At 44.6% G+C, this 22,323-nt stretch overlaps 1 protein-coding gene across 2 annotated transcripts; it reads right to left on the bottom strand.

Moving 5' to 3' along the window:
• Positions 1 to 12,133: 12,133 nt before the first annotated feature.
• On the bottom strand, positions 12,134 to 20,372 carry LOC130134700 (GTP-binding protein At2g22870-like). 2 transcript variants are annotated; one of them, XM_056302281.1, is made up of 4 exons: positions 19,800 to 20,372; positions 19,663 to 19,730; positions 18,824 to 19,049; positions 18,118 to 18,302 (listed from the first exon to the last, which is right to left on the bottom strand). In XM_056302281.1, the coding sequence occupies exons 1-3, from the start codon at positions 20,346 to 20,348 to the stop codon at positions 19,046 to 19,048; spliced, it is 621 nt and encodes a 206-aa protein (XP_056158256.1). In that variant the 5' UTR covers positions 20,349 to 20,372; the 3' UTR covers positions 18,118 to 18,302; positions 18,824 to 19,045. The 2 variants fall into 2 exon arrangements, with proteins under 2 accessions (XP_056158255.1, XP_056158256.1); XM_056302280.1 differs by lacking the exons at positions 18,118 to 18,302; positions 18,824 to 19,049 and adding an exon at positions 12,134 to 12,530.
• Positions 20,373 to 22,323: the final 1,951 nt, after the last annotated feature.

The raw sequence follows: 22,323 nt of genomic DNA on the forward strand, positions 1-22,323 counted from the left end.
ATGGCACAACACCCGCGTAAAACGCATCAGGTTTGGCCATCTTCCGGTAGACCGGGCATCGTCCCGCGTAACACGCCTCAGGACGGGTTCACTACCCCGCGTAAAACGCATCAGGGTTTATTGTGATCACACATTCACAAGTACCAATTTTCATCTGAACCCCGCGTTAAACGCATCAGGGCATTTTAGGTGATCACAATGCACATGTCACTCGAGCACACTTGTAAATGCACATGCCGTGCCAATGCTCGTGATGCAAACTCATGGCCATAAACTTCACACTCGGGCATTCACGATTTTCACAATGAGCATTCAATTGCACAACACCGCTTATTCAATTCACCACATAATATGCTCAATTAAATAAATCACAAGCCCAAGTAATCAACCATCCATTCCAGCCATGGCACAAACTTGGCACATAATTTACGCATACAAATCACACAATTGAGTCAACATCAATTCACGCACTCGAGGCCCGGCAAGAGACTCCATTCTTAGTCACACTAGGCACGTGACACGGCACCACAAAATTGATCACAACCCAGTACAAGTCAACCACTTAGCCTGCCAACCTAAACATTCCCGATAATCACACAATTAACCTCCAAATTGATCGCTCATAGACCAATTCAAACCCGGTATGGACAGCCACCAAACAAATCGTCCTAGGCCAACAAATGTTCTCAAAACACTCCATTTGACTCCCCAAAATATCACTCAAATCAGCCACCATGAGGACCAAATGAGGCGCGCACTATAATCCACATTTGAACCCGAAATTAACCCCAAACTCGGGCCGAATCATTCCAATACTTTCGGCCTTCATGCAGCACATTCCAAGTCATTACACCTCATTAAAATGATCCCGTTAGACCACCAAAACCGCCATGAAAACAGCTGCTATTCGGTCTTCAATTTACACCCGCCAAATTCACAATTTGTACCCGAACCAAGGCGTCAACGTTCAGCCACTATCCAGCACACCACAGACCACTAAACCTCGATTAGAACATCATGCTAACCCACCGAATGCGCCACAACATCAGCCCTTAACATCCTCCACAAACTAACCCCCAAATTGATCGCGCCTTGTCCGATTCAAACCCGATATTGACAGCCCCCACACCAGTCCCTCTAGGCCACTAAATATCCTCAAAATGCTCCATTAGACTCCCCAAAACACCATTCTAGTCAGCCACCACAAGATCGAATAAGGTGCGTACTATAATCCCCATTTCAAACCCGAACTTTCCCGAACTCGGGCCATTCCGATCCAAACCTGTCCAGCCAATGTACAGCGCCTCTCGGGCCACTAAACCTCCATTAATTCATCACACTAATTCACCGAATCCGCCACAATGACAGCCCCTAATCACCTCCACAATTTAACCCCCAAATTAACCTAATTAAACCCTAAAACCCATCTAGAAACACACATTAGTCTAATTAGGGTTTAGGGTTGTACTCACTTGGATTCCTAGGCTCCAAATAGGGCTGAGCAAGTGGCAATGGCGGCTGGACAGCGGCGGATCCGCGCCGGAACAGTAAAGGCGAGCGGCGGCTCCGGCGAAGCCCTAGAGCGGCCGAGAAAGAGAGAGAGCAGGAGGGGGAGAGACACGGCAAGAGGGAGAGGGAAGAAGACGGAGTGGTGATGGTGGTGAGGCGTGGGGCGGTGGCACCGACGGCGGCGAGCTGGGGCGATGAAGATTTGGCCGTAATGCAGGGGAGGAGAAGAAGTGGGCCGAGACGGGTGGTGCGGCGGGCGGGCGGGCAGCGGCGGCGGCAATGACGCTCGGGCGTCGGGACGGCGTCGGGTAGGCTGGCCGGACAACCGGACGACGGCTGGGACTCGCCGGACTTGGCGAGCCAGAGCTGGCTGCTGTGCGCGCGAGAGGAGGAGACCAGTCGGTCAGGGGCGACGGCTGGGCGAGCAGAAGCGGAGGTGAAGCCGAACCAGACGCGGCGGAGAAGGAAGAGAAAGAAGAAGAAAAGAAAAAGAAAGGGAGAGAGAAGAAAAGAGAAGAGAAAGAAGGAGAGAGGAGAGAGAAGAGAGAACGGACGCATGGGGAAAAAGGAACGTGCGCGGCAGAGGAGAGAGGAGAGAGAAAGAGAGAGAGAGAGAGGGAAAATAAAAGAAAATATTTGAACATTCAAATATTATTTGCAATCCGATGGCCCAAATTAAAAACCGAAAACGATCTACCGGTCCAAAATAAGCCTCGCACATAAAAAGGGACAAAGGCCAAATTAATTGAACCAAACTATAACGAGGGAGGTCTACTAGTCCAAATTCGCACATGGTCAAAACTCCCCTTTTTCCATCATTCCTGACAATCTCAACGCTGGCCACAACAATATCGACACCGTCCAATTTATTTCGTCCCGAAACTTCCGAAAATCGACTGCCAAGTTCGGGGTCTAAATAACGGTCAAATTCGATTGAGCGCGATTCTAGCGAAATCTCTAATTTAAAAATAATAACCGAGAGTAATCAGTTCTCGGGCGAGATTTTACTATAAGCACACTGACAAATTACACGTTTTATAAATCCCAAAAATGGGCCGAAATTCGGAATGTCACAAAAAGACAAGGACTTTATTGTGGCATGGACTCGTGGATGAGACTCTTGGTCTTCGAATTGCATCCCTTCGATATCTTCAAGACTGGTCGAGCGACTTGTCGAGCTCGGATGCGAGCTGATCTCCTTGATCGAGTGAGCTCGTCTTCGATGCGGGCAGCATTATCAATCTGGCCTGCATCACATCCTTATCTTTTGAGATTTTTCACTTTTTGGTGAAACATCTTTGGGGCATACCTAATGGGACCTTTTGTTGATTTGAGAAAATGCAACGGCGAGAGCCAGAAATTAATAAGTGACTGACAATGCTGCTGACAACAATAGCCAACTACCACAGGCTAGTAATGAGATGGCTACGCATTCTGAACTTTCAGCTGCTGTAAGATCAGTAAAAGATAATCATCTCGAAGATGTTGATCTTCCAAAGCATCTCACTAAACAGCAGTGGAAAGAAGATGCACTAAATCCTAATATGATGTCAACTATATGGGCAGAATGACATTAAAAGTGCTAAAAGTTGCGTACGGCGCTCACTTTAGTGCCAAAAACTTTTCGTCGGATTACTTGAGTGTCAAATCGGAGAAAAAACGATCACTTAACTGGCATTGACGATACAATCCTGACAAAAGTCCTACATGGCTTTTTTAATTAATTGATTATTCACTTGTTGCTTTTTTTTATTAATTCCCACCCAACAGCATGGATTTTTATCTTCATTTATCCTACGTGGCTTTTTCTCTTCCTTTTTTTTTCTCAATCCTTCTTGCAAGCGTTCAAAGCCATCACTCACCAGCATCTCTTGGTCTCTGTCACGCCCCGAACCCCGACGGGCTCACGACATCCCTTCGATGGCCGTATTGAACGCGACGTCCTAGGACGCGTCGCCGACCCAAACGAAACAACCAACGATAAAGGCAAGCGAAAGCGAAATAGAAATAATCCAGACAATAAGTAATGACCAAAGGATAGTATTTGCACAAATCAATATACGCATAACAAGCTTGGCAATTACCTACGGCATTCACAATACCCAACATCAACCCCTGGCTACTAACTTCAAACCACGATCATCAAAAGGGGGCGGTGATTGGGTAACCTAACTTCACTATTAACAATGGGCATCCAAACAAGGATGAAGCATCAATGTCCAATACCACCCCCGGCCTCCGAACCGCACGTGACGACTGTTCGTCACTCAAAACCTGAAAATGTTTAACAACGGGAATGAGATAAATCTCAATAAGCAGACCTCTAAACCCCACATAGGCCAATGCGTACCCAGACGAGTCCAAACATGCAATCTAACTATTCACATAACAAATTTCCCATAATGTACTTACCTTGCCTCAAATCACACGCCATCTCTGCACATTAGTCAAATCATGGTAATTCAATAATATCCCGAGAATATAACACAATCGCTCGAGCGACATCCACACTTGCACTCAACCAATCCAACGAAACATCCACATATTCATACAGCCAATCCAAACACTCACATTACGCACACGTGTCCAACCAACTATCAACGACTCGCGTCAACGCGCCTCAAGTCCCTTCTCACAGCCCGCGTAAACACGCCTCAGGCTCATTCTCACTGCCCGCGTAAACACGCCTCAGGCCCAATCACACGACCCGCGTAAACACGCCTCAGGTCCAATCTTACAGCCCGCGTAAATACGCCTCAGGCTCATTCTCACTGCCCGCGTAAACACGCCTCAGGCCCAACTTTCTTTCCAATGACCCGCGTAAACACGCCTCAAGTCTTTTCTTGCCTTTCTCGCCACACCCGCGTAACCACGCCTCAGGTTGGTAGCCCTCCGATCAATCCGGGCTTTTCAAGCAAACACACACACCACTTAATTCAATCAATTTCACGTCTTTCACGGAATCAAATATCACACAACCATTCTAAACGACCACAATATAATTCGCCATGCTCAAGCCAAAAAGGCCACGGTTCTACCAATTCACGTTGCATTTCAACAAACACCTACGATCACTATAGAGCGATCACAACCAATCATTAATTCACCACATATGAACACAATTCAAGCATTTGGACCACACGGAACAATCACACACTAAATTAATATTCTAGCCTCAATGGCCCCTCATACAATCACACTAAGCCTCAACTCACAATAGGCGCATTATCCCCATCACGAATCATCAACACGAACTACCGTCAAACGACCATTAAATCACGCACGAACGATCGACGATCTCGGCATAAATTCCAGCATTGACGACCTCTAATCCAACCACAAAGTTCAGCCATAAACCATCGCGATTCAGCCCATACTTCGGCCCCTCCACTCGCCCCGAACCAGCCCATAACTTAGCCACCCAATCACGCTAAACGGCCACCAAAACCACGCTGAACAGCCCATGACAGCCACTATATTCACTATATTCAGCCCACACACGAACCCCTAAACAAGTCTAGCATTACCCATCATCCTAAGTCGGGATTAGGAAGTCGCTTACCTCGACTTGAGCAAGAAAACGGGGCTGGGCCACGGGGAGGATCGTCGGGACAGCGGTGGCGACGATCGCCGGCGGCAAGCAAGGGCGAGCGGTTGGGTTCACGGTGGTGAGAAGGCTGCGGCACCGGCGAGTGGCGGGGACCTCGCCGGAACAAAGCAACAACTCCGGTGACGGCCGTGGCAGTGACGGCGGCGGGCCGGACAGCGACGGCGACGGGAATGGGGGCGACGGGTGGGCCAAAGAGGACGAGCGAGAGGCAAAAACGGCAGCAACTAAGGTACTCCGCGGAACAGTGGCGTGGGCAAGGGCGGCGACGGTGCGACGGCGAGCTGCTTGGGGCGGACGGCAAGGCAGCAGCGGTGGCGTCGGAGGTTGGACGGACGCAGCGAGCGGCGGATCTGGTCGGCCTCGGCTTCGACGGGACCGAGGCCGCGCGAACGGGGAAGAAAAGGAAGAGGAGGGCGACGGCGACAGCTCCCGGTCCAGGGACGAGCAACACGGCGACGGCGACGGAGAGATGGGCGAGCGTGCGGCCTGGCCGAGCCAGGGCGGCGGAGGCTCGGCCGTAACAGGGGAAGGTAGACGCGTCGTTGCCGGAGTTGAGGGCGACGCGGCCAGGGGGAAGCTAGGATGGTGGCGGCGAGCCAGTGGGGGCGATAGCGGCCGGAACGGTGGCGTGGGGCGGTCGCGGGCGACGGCGGCGGCGCGTGGCGGCCAGGCGAGCCGCGGCGGTCAGCGTCGGGCAGCAGGGAGAAGAAGCAGAGACAGGGACGAAGCGGGAACCCGGACGCGGGCGAAGAAGAAGAAAGGGAAGAAGAAAGAGAAGAGAAGGAAGGAAGGAAAAAGGGAAAAGGAGGAGAGAGAATGTCAGGGGGAGTGGTTGGTCTGCATGGGCGTGGCCGAGGGGACGTCTGCGAGGGGGGAGACGTGCGCGTCCGGCGACCAGAGAGGGAAGAGAGAAGGAAAGAGAGAGAAAGGGAGAGAGAGAGAGAGAGCACGACAGAAGTGATAATGGGGGGGGAAGCGCGTGCGCGGGCAGAGGAGAGAGAGGAGAGAGAAAGAAAGAGAGAGAGAGAAAAATTTAAATGTTCAATCAAATAAATAATGTAATTAAACGGCCCATAATTAAAACCGACAACGATCTACTGATCCAAATTAAACCTCGAATATAATAAGGGACAAAGGCCAAATCAATTAAGTCAAATTACCCCGAGGGAGGTCTACTAGTCCAAATTCGCACCCGGTCAAAAACTCCCCTTTTTCCATTATTCCTGACAATCTCGATGCTGGCCACAATAATATCGACACCGTCCAAATTATTTCGTCCCGAAACTCCCGAAAATCGACACCAAAGTTTAGGCTTTAAATAACGGCCAAATTCGATCAAGTGCGATTCTAGCGAAATCTCTAATTTAAAAATAACCGAGAGTGATCAGTTCCCGGGCGAGATTTTACTATAAGCACACTGACGAATTACACGTTTTGCAAATCCAAAAAATGGGTCGAAAATTGGAATGTCACAGTCTCGGTCTCACTCGCCTTTCTCTGTGAAGTAATCAAGGATTGAACCTGAACAAGACAGACACGAAAGCAACTTTAAGGATTAGATTCAACAAGTAAAACAATAGCAGCCGCGGCTTGAGCTCTTTAGTGATGGCATTGGACAACAGGGGCAAATAGAGGTCAGCTCACGCGTGGCTATGGATGCAATGGAAAGCGGCAGCAGTGGCTGTCTTCTGGCTACTTGAGAATCAGGTGAGTCTACATAGGACCCGTGCAATGTAACAAATCACACCCATTGAGAGCAAGTGATGTAAGAATAATTGTGATCCACGTGATGTTATTAATTAATGGTTTAATAAATTAAGTGCCAAAACATCTTGGTTATGAAAAAGATCAAAAGATGCATTTTTATTAAGAAGTTCCAGTTCCTTCGAAGAGGTGCGACTTTTATGAAATGGAACATGCTTTTATGGAAGACACCTATTGATAACCCATATAAATAGAGTCTGGTCCTCTCTCCATCCAAGAAGAACGAACGGTTGTATTCTATCCCCCATCAGATAAAATACGTTAGAGAGAAAAGTGGATTAAGAGAGAGATATCAAATTTCTACGTTTCTTCTATTTCTGCGACAATTATCTTCAAGGGCAACTCTATGGATAAATGTATGTCTTCATTCCTCTTATTGTGAAAATAATTAAGATATAATATCCTGGATTTCAGAATTTTTTCGCATAAAAGAATTACGTTATCTCTAACAATTGGTATCTGAGCCATAGTTTAGGATCTTATGATTTTTCCAATTATTAAAAATATGTATGGTTTATGGATAAAGTTCGCCGAAGCTTGGACCTGCGTGGTTGTGCTAGTGTGGTCTCCAAAACCCACAGATTAATTTGGTCAAAGATGGGCTGTCGGAGGAGACCCGGGCGGAAGAAGGTTGGGCGGAAGCGGAAAATGGCCAATCACCCAATAAAGGCCTTAGGCAGGTAAGACCCACGCGCCACGTGCGAGGAGAGACGGGGGCGTGGAATCCATGCGCTCGCTCAGTAGTTGAGGCGCGTGCTGCCCCTTTGTGCTAAAGTAAGGTTATGCCCCTTTTGTGTAAATTTACATTTCTGCCCTTGGCTGGTGATTTCTATTTCTGCCATTTATGAATTATTTATTGTTTTGCCATTGACCGAATTATTTACCATTTTGCCCTTGGTTGCTAAATTTTCGGTTCTGCCCCTAAAGAATTCTGATTTTACAGTTTTGCTCTTATGCATTAATTTACGATTTTTCCCTAAGCATGCAATTTGGTGAATGTTTGTGAATGAAACAATTATTGTGCTTTACAATTTTAATAAATTCAATTATGAATGGTTTGTTAGTCACCAAAGTGGCCAAACCTTAAGGTATCTTGAATTTTTGAAATTGTATAAAGTTTCATTCAATTATCCATGATTAATTGATGCTTTGACTGATATTGATATATTACATATCCTTATTTGTGTCACGGGTATATTGAAGTTCATTTATTATAAGACTTTAGGGATTCACCCAAAAGTTAATGAATTTCTTATAATTTATGAATGTAATAGTTGGTAATTAATATGTCTTGTTAGATTTATTTGTATATCCAAAGATATCAAATAAATTTTAATGAGGTGTATTTATAATTACAAAATAAAAGTTATTAGCGTCATTATGGTTTATTGTATGTTTGTCTACTGTATGATCAACCAAAGGAGAATTATGATGTACATGTATTGTTTAATTTGAATATGATTATGTGATATTCTCAAAGCATTAATGTATGAGTATTGTCTTGCATATTTGTAGTATCTGTACCTGTTTCTCTTCATTCGCATGCTTCATCTGTTCCTTTATTCAATAGAATGAGTTTCCCTACTTGGAGTGAACAAGTCCAATTTCACCCAAGTGTCCTGGATCTTGATTTAGTAGTTCAAGTTGAGGAACCGGCTGCTATTACTAATGAGAGCATCGATAATGAAAAGTCTTTCTATAAAGCTTGGGAAAGATCGAACAGATTAAGCTTAATATTTATGCGGATAACAGTTGCGAACAACTTAAAGACCACTCTTCCCACAACTGTTGATAAGTCACTTGCTGGTACATTGATGAGTACTTTGACCACCATGAAATATGATGTTCACGTACCATGCATGAACATGTACTTGAGATGACAAACTTAGCGGCAAAATTAAGGACTATATGAATGAACGTGGATGAGTACTTTTTAGTATAGTTCATACTTAATTCATTGCCTCATGAACAATATGGACCATTTCAAGTAAATTACAACACCATAAATGACAAGTGGAATGTAAATAAATTGGCCAGTATGCTTGTTCAAGAGGAAACAAGGATAAAGAATCAAAAGACTCATTATGTTCATCTCTTAAGTCATTAAGAAGTTGAAAAGAATTCCAAAAGGATAGGTGGAAGGAGCAAGAAGAAATGTTTACACAACATGAATGACTCTTCTAAGCTGAAATCCACAAGAAGGAACGCAATATTATCAAATGTCACTTTTGTAATAAAATTGGACAATTCAAGAATGATTACCGGAAGCGTAAAGCTTGGTTTGAAAAGAAAGGTAAGCCTTGTGCTTTAGTATGTTTTAAATCAAACTTTATCGAAGTTCCTCATAATACTTGGTGGACTAATTCTAGTGCCACCACTCATGTTTCAAATATGTTGTAGGGATTTCTTTCGATCCAAACCATAAAGCCAAATGAGAATTATGTGTTCACGGTTAATGGAAACAAAGCTCCAGTTGAAGGTATTGGCACTTATCGTTTGATCTTTGATAATGGGCATTATTTGGATTTGTTTCAAACCCTTTATGTACCTACATTTTCCCGCAATTTAGTTTCTTTGCTAAAACTTGATGTAGCGGGATTCTCTTTTAAGTTTGGTTGTGGATCTTTCAGTTTATATAAGAATAATAATTCTATTGGAACTGGAAATTTATGTGATGGTCTCTACAAGTTTAAACTTGATAATGCTTTTGTTGAAACTTTAATGACCTTGCATCATAATGTTGGCACTAAACGTAGTTTAGTTGATGAGAATTCTGCCTACTTGTGGCATAAATGTTTGGGTCACGTATCCAAAGAAAGAATGTAAAGATTAGTGAAGAATGAAATTCTTCCGAATTTGGATCTTACTGATCTTGGAGTGTGTATTGATTGTATTAAAGGTAAACAAACAAAACACACTAAGAAAGGTGTCACAAGAAGCACAAAGCTTCTTCAAATTATACACACTGATATATGTAGTCCTTTTGATGTTCCATCTTTTGGTGGAGAATGTTATTTTGTCATCTTTATTGATGATTTTTCATGTTATGGTTATATTTATCTATTGCATGATAAATCTCAATCAGTGAATGCACTTGAAGTATATATTAAAGAAGTCAAGAGGCAATTAGATAAAAAAATTGAAACTAGTAAGGTCGGATAGAGGTGGTGAATATTATGGAAAGTATGATGAATCGGAAAATATCTGGGTCCATTTGCTAAATTCCTTGAAAGACATGGTATTTTTGCTCAATACATGATGCCAGGTACATCACAATAAAATAGTGTAACAGAAAGGCATAATCGTACTTTAATGGAAATGGTTAGGAGTGTGATGAGTTATTCATATCTACCCTTATCATTGTGGATGTATGCATTAAAGACTTCTATATATTTATTAAACAGGGTTCCTAGTAAGGTAGTTCCAAAGACTCCCTTTGAACTGTGGATAGGAAGGAAACCTAGTTTACGACACCGGCATGTTTGGGGTTGTCCAACAGAAGTAAGAATTTACAATCCACATGAAAAGAAATTGGATTTAAGAACAACCAGTGGTTACTTCATTGGTTATGTAGAGAAATCTAAAGGGTATAGATTTTACTGTCATAATCATAGTACAAGAATTGTTGAATCTGGAAATGCTAGGTTCGTCGAAGATGTTGACATCAGTGGGAGTGAAAGAATGCGTGATGTTTGCATTCAAGATGTTAGGGTGAAAGTTCCTATACCTAAAACTTCTAAAGTTGTTCCTAGTATTATAGTTCAACCCGACAATAATCAAGAACAACAAATAAATGATCAAATACTCTATAAAAAAATTTACGTTATTGCTAATAGTGTGATTCTAAGACCACACAATAAACGTAACAGATATTCAAGTACATTTTGGCATCCATGATTATTATTGAACATTCAATATCCACTAAGAACTTGATCGGTTAATTTTAGTGATTGAATCAATTGTGGTGCCTGCCTTCTTCTCAATCATTTTCATGTCCTTTGTTCTCAACACAATTGAAATGGTTTGCATATTTTTCCTTGGAAAGTTTCCGTGTCACGGAAAGCTTTAAGGACCACGCGAGAGGAAAAGATGTGTTGCATCTTTAAAAGACGTGGAAGGAGCAGGTTCATTAATCATTTCTCTTCATATCCACGGTTATTATTAAACATTCAATTTCCACGAGAAACTTGATAGGTTTAATTTTAGTGATTGAATCAAATGTGATTCCTGCCTTCTTCTCTATGATTTTCATCTCCTTCTTTCCCAACATAATTGAAATGGTTTGCATACTTTTCCTTGGAAAGTTTCCAGGTCACGAGAAGCTTTAAGGACTACGCGAGAGGGAAAGATGTGTCGCATCTTTACAAAACATCAAAGGAACAGGAACTCCATCATATCTCTCTTCATAGCAACTCAATTTAGACCTTAAAGAAGATTAGACGTGAGTTTGCAAAAAGAAAGGGATCGAAAGAATCATCCGGTGACTCTTAAAAGGACAATAATACCCAATAAAGTTAATGAATAAATTACTAAATTATGAAAACCAAATTTTATATTATAGAAATTGCTCTCGACAGTAATTGCACATCCTTTGTACACGACAACCTTCTATGTATACATCTATCAATATTTAGATAATTCTTAGAAAAACTTAGTATCGGAGCTGTGACTTCCCCATCTCTTTTCTCTCTTCCTCACATGTTTCACTCTTGTGTTCTGAGAAAAATGTTGCTGACCTCTCAATTCAGAGGCATAACTATGTATTTATAGTTTTAACCCAGGTTTATCTCACTACCGCGAGCTTAAATTAAGCCCTTTTTCAATGTGATGGGCTCTAATAACCTAAGGCCAACTTGTATTTAAACTTCAATGGGCTGGAATATGATCAAATTAAGCTCAATTAGTTTCATCTTGCCTTGAAATTTTTGGCCACAATGCTCTCTAGCCTGGTTGAGTTTAGCTTGATGTGCGGGCCAAATTTGCGCAACTGATTTGGGTTTATTTACCACTTCCGGTCCGAAGCAAAATGCAACTAAACTATATGCTAAGCAATATAATTTTAAAATTTTTGTCTAGGGTTAAAGATTAATTCCTAGTTTTTTGTGTAATTAATTTCTAAATGATTAATCAAAATTTAGGTGTCAACATATATATATAGGTGATAGTTTTTTATCTAAAGAACTCATCTTAACTCATAGTTTTTTTTTCGGTCAAAACAAATTTCCATTCATTACCGAAATGATACATGATAGGATATCTCAAAAGTCACAATAACAAAGCAAGCCCACAAAACTCCAAAACAAACCAAAAATCAGAAATCAAGGCATATCTTGAGATAATCAATCGCTCGTCTTTCAAGAACAGATCTGTGACTGCATCCAAGCGAAAGAATCGACGGCCGATCACTAAATCACACAGCATCATCAATGATAAGCACACGCCGAGATCTCCATCTATAGTTATGGTTTTGCCTTTCGGCAGTGTACGCCTAGGTTCGGCATCCCCAACATCATTACTGTACGGGGACAACATAAACATGTTGAAAAAACTTAGATTTGATACCTGTGATAGCAAGCTCTGTAGCCAATGCGATGCGCCAAAGCTTGTAACTAAAACACGTTGAATGAGCATAGATTTGACACCGAAACTGCTGTGAACACCATTAAAACTGGAGGTGGAAAACTTAATCATTAAAACTCCAAAATCTAGAATTAGATCGGAGAGAAAAGCTCCCTAATATAAGATCCGGAGAACAAAGCTCCTAGATCTAAAACTAGATCAAAAGGAATATAAGGAAATGAAAGGAAAAACAACTAGGAGGGGAGGGAGCGATCTAGGTCAAATCCCTCCCCTCCAGAAGTGCTAGAGATGAAAAAAGATTCAAAGAGGGAGAGAGGGTAACTTTTCAAATTCGAAGAGTATGGCATTTAGAGCGCATATTAACTCATAGTTGAATGAAGATTAAAATTCATGTTATTGAAAAATTGCATAATCACAATCCTGGCAACTCATGCTTGACTGACTTTTCAAACATTTCATAATAGCAAAATATGTATTACGTATAAAGAAAGTTAGGGAAAATTACCAAAAAAGTCCTAAACCTTTTGCAATTGTGCCAATTCAGTTCTAAACCTTTTTTTTTGGCCATTTCAGTCCTAAACCTTTTACAATTGTGTCAATTCAGTCCATCCGGCCACTTTTGGCCGGCCGACGCTGACGTGGATGCCAGCCGGCTGACGTGGCATTATTTTAATATTTTTTTTCTTTTTCTTTTCCTTCTTCCCCCTGGCCGGACCGGCCAGGGGGAGGCTCGCCGGCGAGGCCTACCTCGCCGGCCATGGGCGAGGTCGACCTCTGTCACGCCCCGAACCCCAACGAGCTCGCGGCATCCCCTGCTCCGGTCGAAATGATGCGACGTCCCAGGAACGTCGCCGACCCAACCCAAACATCAGAGCCACATGCGGAAGCGAATAACAAAACCCCGGACAAATAATGACGACAACGGGGTAGAACAACGAGAACAATCCAAAGCAACCACATATTCATACAACACCAAATATACAAACATCATATTCCAGACATAAATACAGACTAACATCCTCAGTCACCGTTTAAACAAAAGATCGAGGTCTGGTTAACTTAACTTCCCTATGGGTCAACCCGATTTACACAACCCCTAAAACCCTAGGGAAAAACCTAAGGATCGCCCTCGTCCGTCCGCTTCGAATCTCGGCTTGAAACTCGGAACTCACCCGCAGCCTCCACCGGGCACCAACAAGCAGCTCCTCCCGGACTTCCAAAAAGAAAAGGCGCACTTCCCGGGTTTAGGGCCGGGGGTTTGAAAGTGGCGGTTATACAACCGTGAGACGAATCTCAATAAGTGTACAACCCCAAACCCCACGTAGGCACTCACGTACCGCCAGACGAAAACACACATAACACACAACGATCGGCCAAACTAACAATCACATGCGACCCTACCTGGAATCCATCACGCACGTTCCTGCACGTTAGACAATAACACAGCCAACACATCACAGCAAGGAATCACAGACGCGCGCGTGCCTCAATTATAAGACAGAAACCACTTGGGCACGTCCCATACCGTGCCTAGCAGTTTCTACCCCATAATTAAGCATCACATCACGCGATACAAACACACTCGCACGCTACTCACACCATGCGTCACTTTCCACAATCCTCTCGCTTGTCTTGCCAAATCCCACTCATTCTCAACCTTTCCACCACTACCGCGCCCGCGTAAAACGCATCAGGCCAACGGTCTTCTGACCTCGTCAGGCATCGTCACCCCGTCGGGCCGGGCATCGTCACCTCGTCAGGGACGGCATCGTCCCGCGTAAACGTACACGCCTCAGGACGGAATCCTACACACACTTTCCTTCTACCGCGCCCGCATAAAACGCATCAGGCCAACGGTCTTCTGACCACGTCAGGCATCGACACCTCGTCAGGCCGGGCATCGTCACCTCGTCAGGGACGGCATCGTCCCGCGTAAACGTACACGCCTCAGGACGGACCTTTCCAACCAAACCACATTTCCATATCCTCGTTCCACTCAAACCACACTTGCCACGCCACCACACAAATACACTGCCAAACATACACACTTCACACACATTTCACATTTACACAACCTCGTCACACAAACACCGCACGAACACCCAATCACACATTGTTGGCACGCGAATACAATACGCGAATGCACTATCACACCACCACACTTCACGGCCACACACACGCGACACATGGCCAGTCCACAATCAGCCCAAGCACAATCCCAAATCAGCCACAACCACACAGTCATATCACAACACACACGATCAACACACAAACTGGCATTTCTCCACACCCAAACGTTATCAAATCAGTTCAGGCCCTTCACGACAATTTCACAAAATCTCGGGCCGGACCTAACAGTACCAACCACACGACAAACAGCACCCCACAGCACCTAAAACCACACATCACAGCCATCAATCAGTCTTTTTCGCCCTCAAAATCACCATATCTCACTCCCGGCTCTTCACGGCACTTTCATAAAATTACGAGCCGGTCCTAATGGTACTAACTGCGTATCGAACAGCCACTCACAGCACATCACACGGCATATCACAGCCAGCAAACAGTCCCTAAAATCACTTAAACCGAACTTCAAACGAGTCTAGAAATACCCGAGGTCCTAGGTAGTTTTTGGGGGAGACACTTACCCAAAAAAGGCGAGACAGAACGGGGCTGGAACGGGCCGGGACAGCGGCAGCAGCGTCGCCGGCGATGTACGGACAAGGCGTGAGAATGGGCTGTACCGTACGGACGCGGTGAACGATACACTCCGTACGGACACCGCGGCATGCGGACAGGCCGGGACGGTGGCCGGCGAGTGCCGGTGATAGCCGCGGCGTCAAGACGGTCCGGCGTGAACAGTGATCCGTACGGACGGTGAAAGTACCGTACGGGACGCTGTACGGACTACGCGGACGGCGACGCACTGGCGAGGCCGGACGGGCCGGGTGTCGACGGACCAGCGACGGAGCTCCGGCGAAGCTCCTGGCGATCGTTGCAGACCGGAAAGAGAAAAACAGAGAAACAAGGCTGTTTTGGACAAAAACTGGGCCGTGGTGGCGCACGAGGTGGAAATGGTTGCCGGTGATGTTGGCTTATGGGCAAGACGCCGGTATCGTTCTCGGCGTGAACGACCGAAAATGGCGTAAACTGGATCGTAGAACCGAAACGAGAAGAAGAAGAACTTGCACGGGGAAAATAACCAAATAGCCGAGAGGAGAGAGAGAGGGTCGGTCAAATAGGTCAAAGATAGCTTAAGTGGGATCCAAGTGTCACAATCTAGGCCCATTGGACAATTTTGCCCCTAATCCAAGGGCCCAAATTTGATCCAATCCAATAATTTAGGGGTAGAATGGTCATTTGCTCTTAACCATGGTTGACCAGACCTGGTTTGGCCTTAACTCATCTTGGTTAATCCCAAAATTAAATCCAATTTTCGGAATTAATCAAAAATGGCCTAGGGGCATTTTCGTAATTTTCCGATCCCGAACCGAAATTCCAATTTTTGCACATACGCGTTCCATATATGCGTGGCCAACATAATATGGCGTCGGAATCGCGAAATTCGTCGCGCAAGCCCTCGAAAATCCACGTCAAAGTCTCGGGAATAAAATAATATTATTTTTCCAATTTTTGTCGAAATTCCAATTTTTGGCCAAAACCACTCTGAATGTGCGTGGCCACCCCAAAATGACCTTGGCCGCGAAAAATAACCTCAAACGGCCTTCGAATCCAGCCTCGGTGCCCACAGGGGCAAAACCGTAATTTTTCCGGCCCCGGACCGAAATCCATTTTTTTTGCAGAAATGGGTGGCCCCAAGGTTGGCCAAGCCAAAAACGTCATCGGCCATCCAAAATTGTCACTTTCAAAATTCTCGATTCCCGGGCCCGAATTCCAAGAAATTACTAAAATCGAGCAATCGCAACTTTAGCTTATCTCTGGCTAACGGGTGGCTCTCTGGGATTACGCGCTCTCGACCCATGACCGACACTAAGTCAAATCACGTTTAAGTTTGCTCGAACCAAGACGACCTCGATTGTCATATAATTGCGAGGGTCTGTCACTAGTGCCCTTTGGACACGATCAATCAAATAGATCGGTCTCGGTTGGCTCAAAACATTTCCTCGTCAATCGATATGGTCGAAGTCGAACCCAGGTCGAGTTCTTTGGTCGTGCGAACTCGATCCCGTAACGGCCTTACCCCTAAGGTTAGCATCCCGTGAATGCGCATTTCCGGGTGAGATTTCACTACAAGTGCATTGGCCAAAATATTCATTTCATAGATCCCGGGAAAAGGATCGAAAATTCAGACTGTTACAACCTCGCCCGACCATGGCGAGGTCGAGCTCGCCGGCCATGGGCGACGGCGAGGCCTCGCTCAAAAACCTCGCCCGGCCATGGCGAGGTCGACCTCGCCGGCCATGGGCGAGGCCGAGCTCGCCCGGCGACGGCGAGGTTGAGCTCGCCGGCCATGGGCGAGGCCGAGCTCGCCCGGCGACGGCGAGGCCTCGCCCAGATCTGGCGAGACCTCGCCCAGATTTGGCGAGACCTCGCCGTTGCTGGGCGAGGTTGGGCATGCCCGGCGACGTCGAGGTCTCGCCAGATCCGGGCGAGGCCTCGCCGTCGCCGGCGAGCTCGACCTCGCCCATGGCCGGCGAGCTCGAGCTCGCCCGGCCGACGGCGAGGCCTCGCCGGATCCGGCGAGACCTCGTCGTCGGCCGGGCGAGGTCGACCTCGCCCGGCCATGGTGAGGTCGAGCTCGCCGGCCATGGGCGAAGTCGAGCTCGCCCGGCGAAGGCAAGGCCTCGCCCGGATCTAGCGAGACCTCGCCGTCGCCGGGCGAGCTCGACCTCGCCCGGCCGACGGCGAGGTCTCGCCATATCCGGGCGAGGCCTCGCCGTCGCCCATGGCCGGCGAGCTCGACCTCGCCATGGCCGGGCGAGGTCGACTTCGCCCATGGCCGGCGAGCTCGACCTCGCCATGGCCGGGCGAGCTCGACCTCGCCCATGGCCGGCGAGGTCGGCTTCGCCATGGCCGGTGAGGTCACCTCGCCGGCGAGCCTCCCCCTGGCCGGTCCGGCCAGGGGGAAGAAGGAAAAAAATATTAAAATAATGCCACGTCAGCAGGCCGGCGCCGGTAGGCGCTGGCCGGCGTCCACGTCAGCGCCGGCCGACCAAAAGTGGCCGGGTGGACTGAATTGGCACAATTGTAAAAGGTTTAGGACTGAAATGGCAAAAAAAAAAAGGTTTAGGACTGAATTGGCACATTTACAAAAGGTTTATGACTTTTTTGGTAATTTTCCCAACAAAGTTATCATTCATATTTCTTTATATGTCTAATTTCATTAATGATTTGCCACAGATTAGCGCATTGCTAATAATATCTAATGGATTTTGGAGTAACCAAGAAATTAATCCATCAATTCCCATGCATAGCACGAGCTTGCTAGATGTAATTGTAATCCAATCAACTTGTTTTGTCGAAAAGTGTTGAGGAAATACATTTCAAAGCATGGATCGATGAGTAATTCAACAAAGGGTATAAATAGTCCTTTGTTAATTCTTAAACAGGAAACGCAAACCAAGAGAAAATTAAAAATGTGAGATTGGAGATAATCATGTCAACCATGTAAAGGTAATGAAATATTAAAAATAGGAAGAAAAAATTGAACTATTGGTTTTCTTTGATTGATTGGCGGTCTCTTCTACAAACTACAATTGAAGTATTTATATCTACTACCGATAGTTATCAACGATTAAAAAAGAAATTGAATATACCCTATGCAATTCTTACAATTCAGCAATCTCTATTACCAACAGTTACTAAAAAATGAACCACTCTACCACTTCAATAATTGCTTCTTCTCCGCTACTTCCACGGTTGTCCTTTCCACTTTTCCACAATTTTCACGGCAAAAGAACACTACAAGTGCCATAACTTGTGTACGGCGCTCACTTTGGTCCCATAAGTTTTTTTTGGATCACTTAAGTGCTAAAATTTTTGAAAAACGATCACTTAAGTGCCAACTCCGGTGCCGTACACAATTTTTCGTCGGAAATCCGATGTGGCATTTTTTTTATTAATTTCTGAAGCTGACGTGGCTCGCCGGAGATTGGCACTTAAGTGATCGTTTTTCAAAATTTTTAGCACTTAAATGATCGTTTTTAAAAAATTTTAGCACTTAAGTGATCGTTTTTCAAAAATTTTAGAACTGAAGTGATCCAAAAAAAACTTATGACACTTAAGTGATCGTTTTTCCTCCGACTTGGCACCAAAGTGATCCGAAAAAAAGTTATGGCACCAAAATGATCTCCGTACACAAGTTATGGCACTTATAGTGTCCTTTTGCCCAATTTTCACTATCGGTTGCTCATGAACTTCTTGGCTTCACTACTCTACGATTGCCTTAAGTTCCCCCTTGAACGAATATCTCTCATGCAGTTGCATCCAAAATTGTTGGCTTCAATACTTGGATGGTTACTTCATTCTCACTCCGTCAACGGAGCCTTTTTGTCACTTGAGTCGACCTTTGTTTATCAACATTCTACTCACTGACTTGGTAATTTTTACTCGTATCCTCTGTCAGCTATGATAGATAAGCGGCAATGAAAAGAGTGAATGGAGAGCTATTTTTGTGGGAGAGTTAATTAGCAAAACTAATCTTTTAGCTCGAAGAATCCTTTAACTGTTTATTTTTATTCTACTCATTCCATGGAACTGTTGATTGACAAAGGCAACAATGAAAAAGCATAGTATGAAGACAAAGCATGTAAAAATTTACTTCTTCCACTTCACGATTTATATCGAAAGACGGAAACTAATCCTTTGCCGCTTGTCAAAGGGTCCACTACGTGAGGAACAGAAAGACCTTAAGTTGGAGACGGAATTTCCAGCCTCTACATGTTAGCTGAAAGAATTACTACCTTGGCATATCCAAAGTGACAGGTAAAAAATGCTTAAACCATTTGAGCGCAATTAATCAAGTTTTGAAGGCTCGTCAACAAGTTGTGATCCAACGATTTTCCAGTTTCCCACTCTAACAGCTTTGAATCGACTACTTACCTCACTCGATTAGTTGCAGCATTCCCAGAAACAAAACTTACATATTAGCTCACATTCTGCGATTTTTTTTTGCATTTATAAGCCGCCACACAGCTGAAAAATTTAAGCAAGCCAAAAGCCAGATGCTTAAAGCTCACCCGTAACCCAGCAAATCCACAACGTACCAACTCTTGTTCACCAAGAAGTGATTTATAAGCTCTCTTGCCTGCAAAATACATCAATCAATCAGCCCATCCCACGCGAAAAAAGTAAAACCATAAGGAATAGAAAGGACCTGGTTTCTTGGATTTAACTGTAACTTCCTTCTTCCTCTGAACCAGAGCATTGATATGCCAAGACTTGCCCCCATTAGACGGACCCATAATTGCAAACTCGGGCCTCCCATTTCGGGACAATCCTTGGCCCTCCCACTGCTCTTCACGAACTTCACTTCCTTAATCTGGGCGTGACCCTCGGCCGGATCGACCTTGGGCAGGAAGAGGAAAACTTTCCGAACGATCCGGGCCGAGTCCGAGGCTGTCGGGCTCGCTGTTTTGAATGCGAAGCCATGGAAGCAAGGGCCGTGGTGGGTGGGCTGCAAGAGAGGAGGGGTCTTGAGAGAGAGCGAGAAGAGTAGGGCATTCGGAGATGGCTGAAGTGAGGGTTGAAGAAGAGAGGTCAAGTGCAGAGTGAAGAGGTGATTTTGCAGTGTAAGGCCATTGTCGGACGGAGATGATTTGCTTTGCCTAAAGGGGAAGCCGAGGAAGCGAAGAAAAAGAGAAGAGGAAGCGAAGAAGCAAAGGGAGAGAGATTGTTTTATCAGTAAGGAAGCCTGCTTCAACATTAATGGAGGGAGAGAGAGAGAAAGGAGAGATTCCAAAAAATAAAATTTAAAAATGAAAAATTTTGAAGATGCTCACGTACCCTTCAAGGGAAGTAATTTAATCATACTATTTTCTTTATAATTTATCAGTTCTGGTGACTATGGTGGCATCTGGGTAGCTTCCAATTTTTGCTATATTGATCATATGATTAGTAGATGGTTTAGATGGGTCAGTCGAAAGCTACATCTCGCGTTCTCTATGTTGGTACACACAATAGAAGCAAGGAGAAGATTCTCGTCTAACCTATTGCTAATAGCTAGATTTGATTAATTAATGAATTTGAACACTAACTAACGCTCGAGCCACGACAGAAGTCCTTGCTGGATGCTGTGAATGAGAAAGTTTGCGTCCCATGTGATTCTTCTTTTGGTTTTGAAAGCTCCGACGAGTAGATGCCATTTGGACACGTGATGATCAGTGAGTGGAGTGGCCTCTCACTAGGTTGGAAAGTAAAGACTAACTAATATTTCTCACTTTTCTTTAGCAATTTATGGAGTGATGCGGCCGTCTTTTTATTTGCCCTCGCTCCATGTCACCTAAATCCGAGACACATATAGTACATTCCGATCAACATGTCAAATTTCTAACAACTACTATAGATAGAAGCTAAAAGGGCGGACTTTTTGGGTTGGAAGCCAAACTTTGTGTTCTTTTGTGAGATACTTGATGAAGTTCGGATATAATTAGACTTTATTGTTAGAAGAAGTAATTTCACTAAATCGTGAATAACTATTGTCCTAGATTGTGACTTAGGTATGGGACCCCTTCGTTCAACCAATCAATAATAGAAGCTTCAATTAGAGCTCATTCATGTGCAACAACCATCATAGCAGATTTTCTATCTGTGGGCGTGGTACGACAAAACGTACGAGGGAAAGGCAGTTTGGTGGTGTCTTAGTTTGAATGTGAGACAAGTCCTACAATTCAAAGCCACCCTAACCAAACTCATATCGATCTTGTATCAGCGACGCCCTATTCATTAGGGGCAGCTGAATAGCCTGAATGTAGCTTTTTTCGGTGGTGCGTCTCCCATAGTTGCTACCCGTGATTTTTGTGATATTTGCAATCGACAGCAAACGACCTTCGGCTTCGAGAGCGGAGATCTTCGAGCTTGGGTATTTTATACGACGTTCGGTCTATTTCTTATACAGTGCTTTGCATTTATTCTTGACCTGACGTCGCAAAGACGTTCGAGAGAATTTTCTTACTGTTCATATTCGATGGTCTCCGGGAGAATTGTTTTATTATTTTAGATACTGATTTGATAAAAAGAAAAGTGAAAAATTCTAGGCTTTTCACGATAATTGGCCTAATAATTGTTTCTATTTTGTCCACTATTGCTAATTTACTTTTATTAGTTATCTTAAACGAGACAACATATTTTATTTAATTTTTTAGTAAAAATTAAAGTCGGAAGATGCATAGTTAGAGATATTCATGATATTTCCTTAATATTTCATATCACTTGAGATTGTGTATTTATCTTCTTTGACTGTACATATCTCCGATTGAATAATCTTGTTAGGCTCATGTACTCTTCGTTACGACATACACAAAAATATACATAAATTACATAATTCTCTCTTCCACATATTTCTTCTTTTGGTGTGGAGCTTTTTGTGGGAAAAAAGGACACCATGAGTACCATATAACTTTTTTGATCACTTGAGTGCCACATTAATGGAAAATCGATCACTACAATGACTGTAAGGACCCGGGGTCTACACTGTGTAATATTGTCCGCTTTGGGCCCACTGACCCTCACGGCTTTAAAACGCATTATCATGGGCAGAGGCGCTCTCTAGCCCTTCCTCTCCCAAGCCCAATATTGTCCTCTTTGGGGCGCAAGCCCACAGGCCAGACCCACCCCTCAAGGCTTTGTTCTTAGCACAGCGGAAGCTTGTGTGAAACGCGTTTTAAAGCCGTGAGGGTCAG

Source organism: Syzygium oleosum, unplaced genomic scaffold (assembly GCF_021117445.2).
Source record: "Syzygium oleosum isolate NSW1041296 unplaced genomic scaffold, Sole_v2.1 Sole_v2.23, whole genome shotgun sequence".
NCBI lineage: Eukaryota > Viridiplantae > Streptophyta > Magnoliopsida > Myrtales > Myrtaceae > Syzygium > Syzygium oleosum.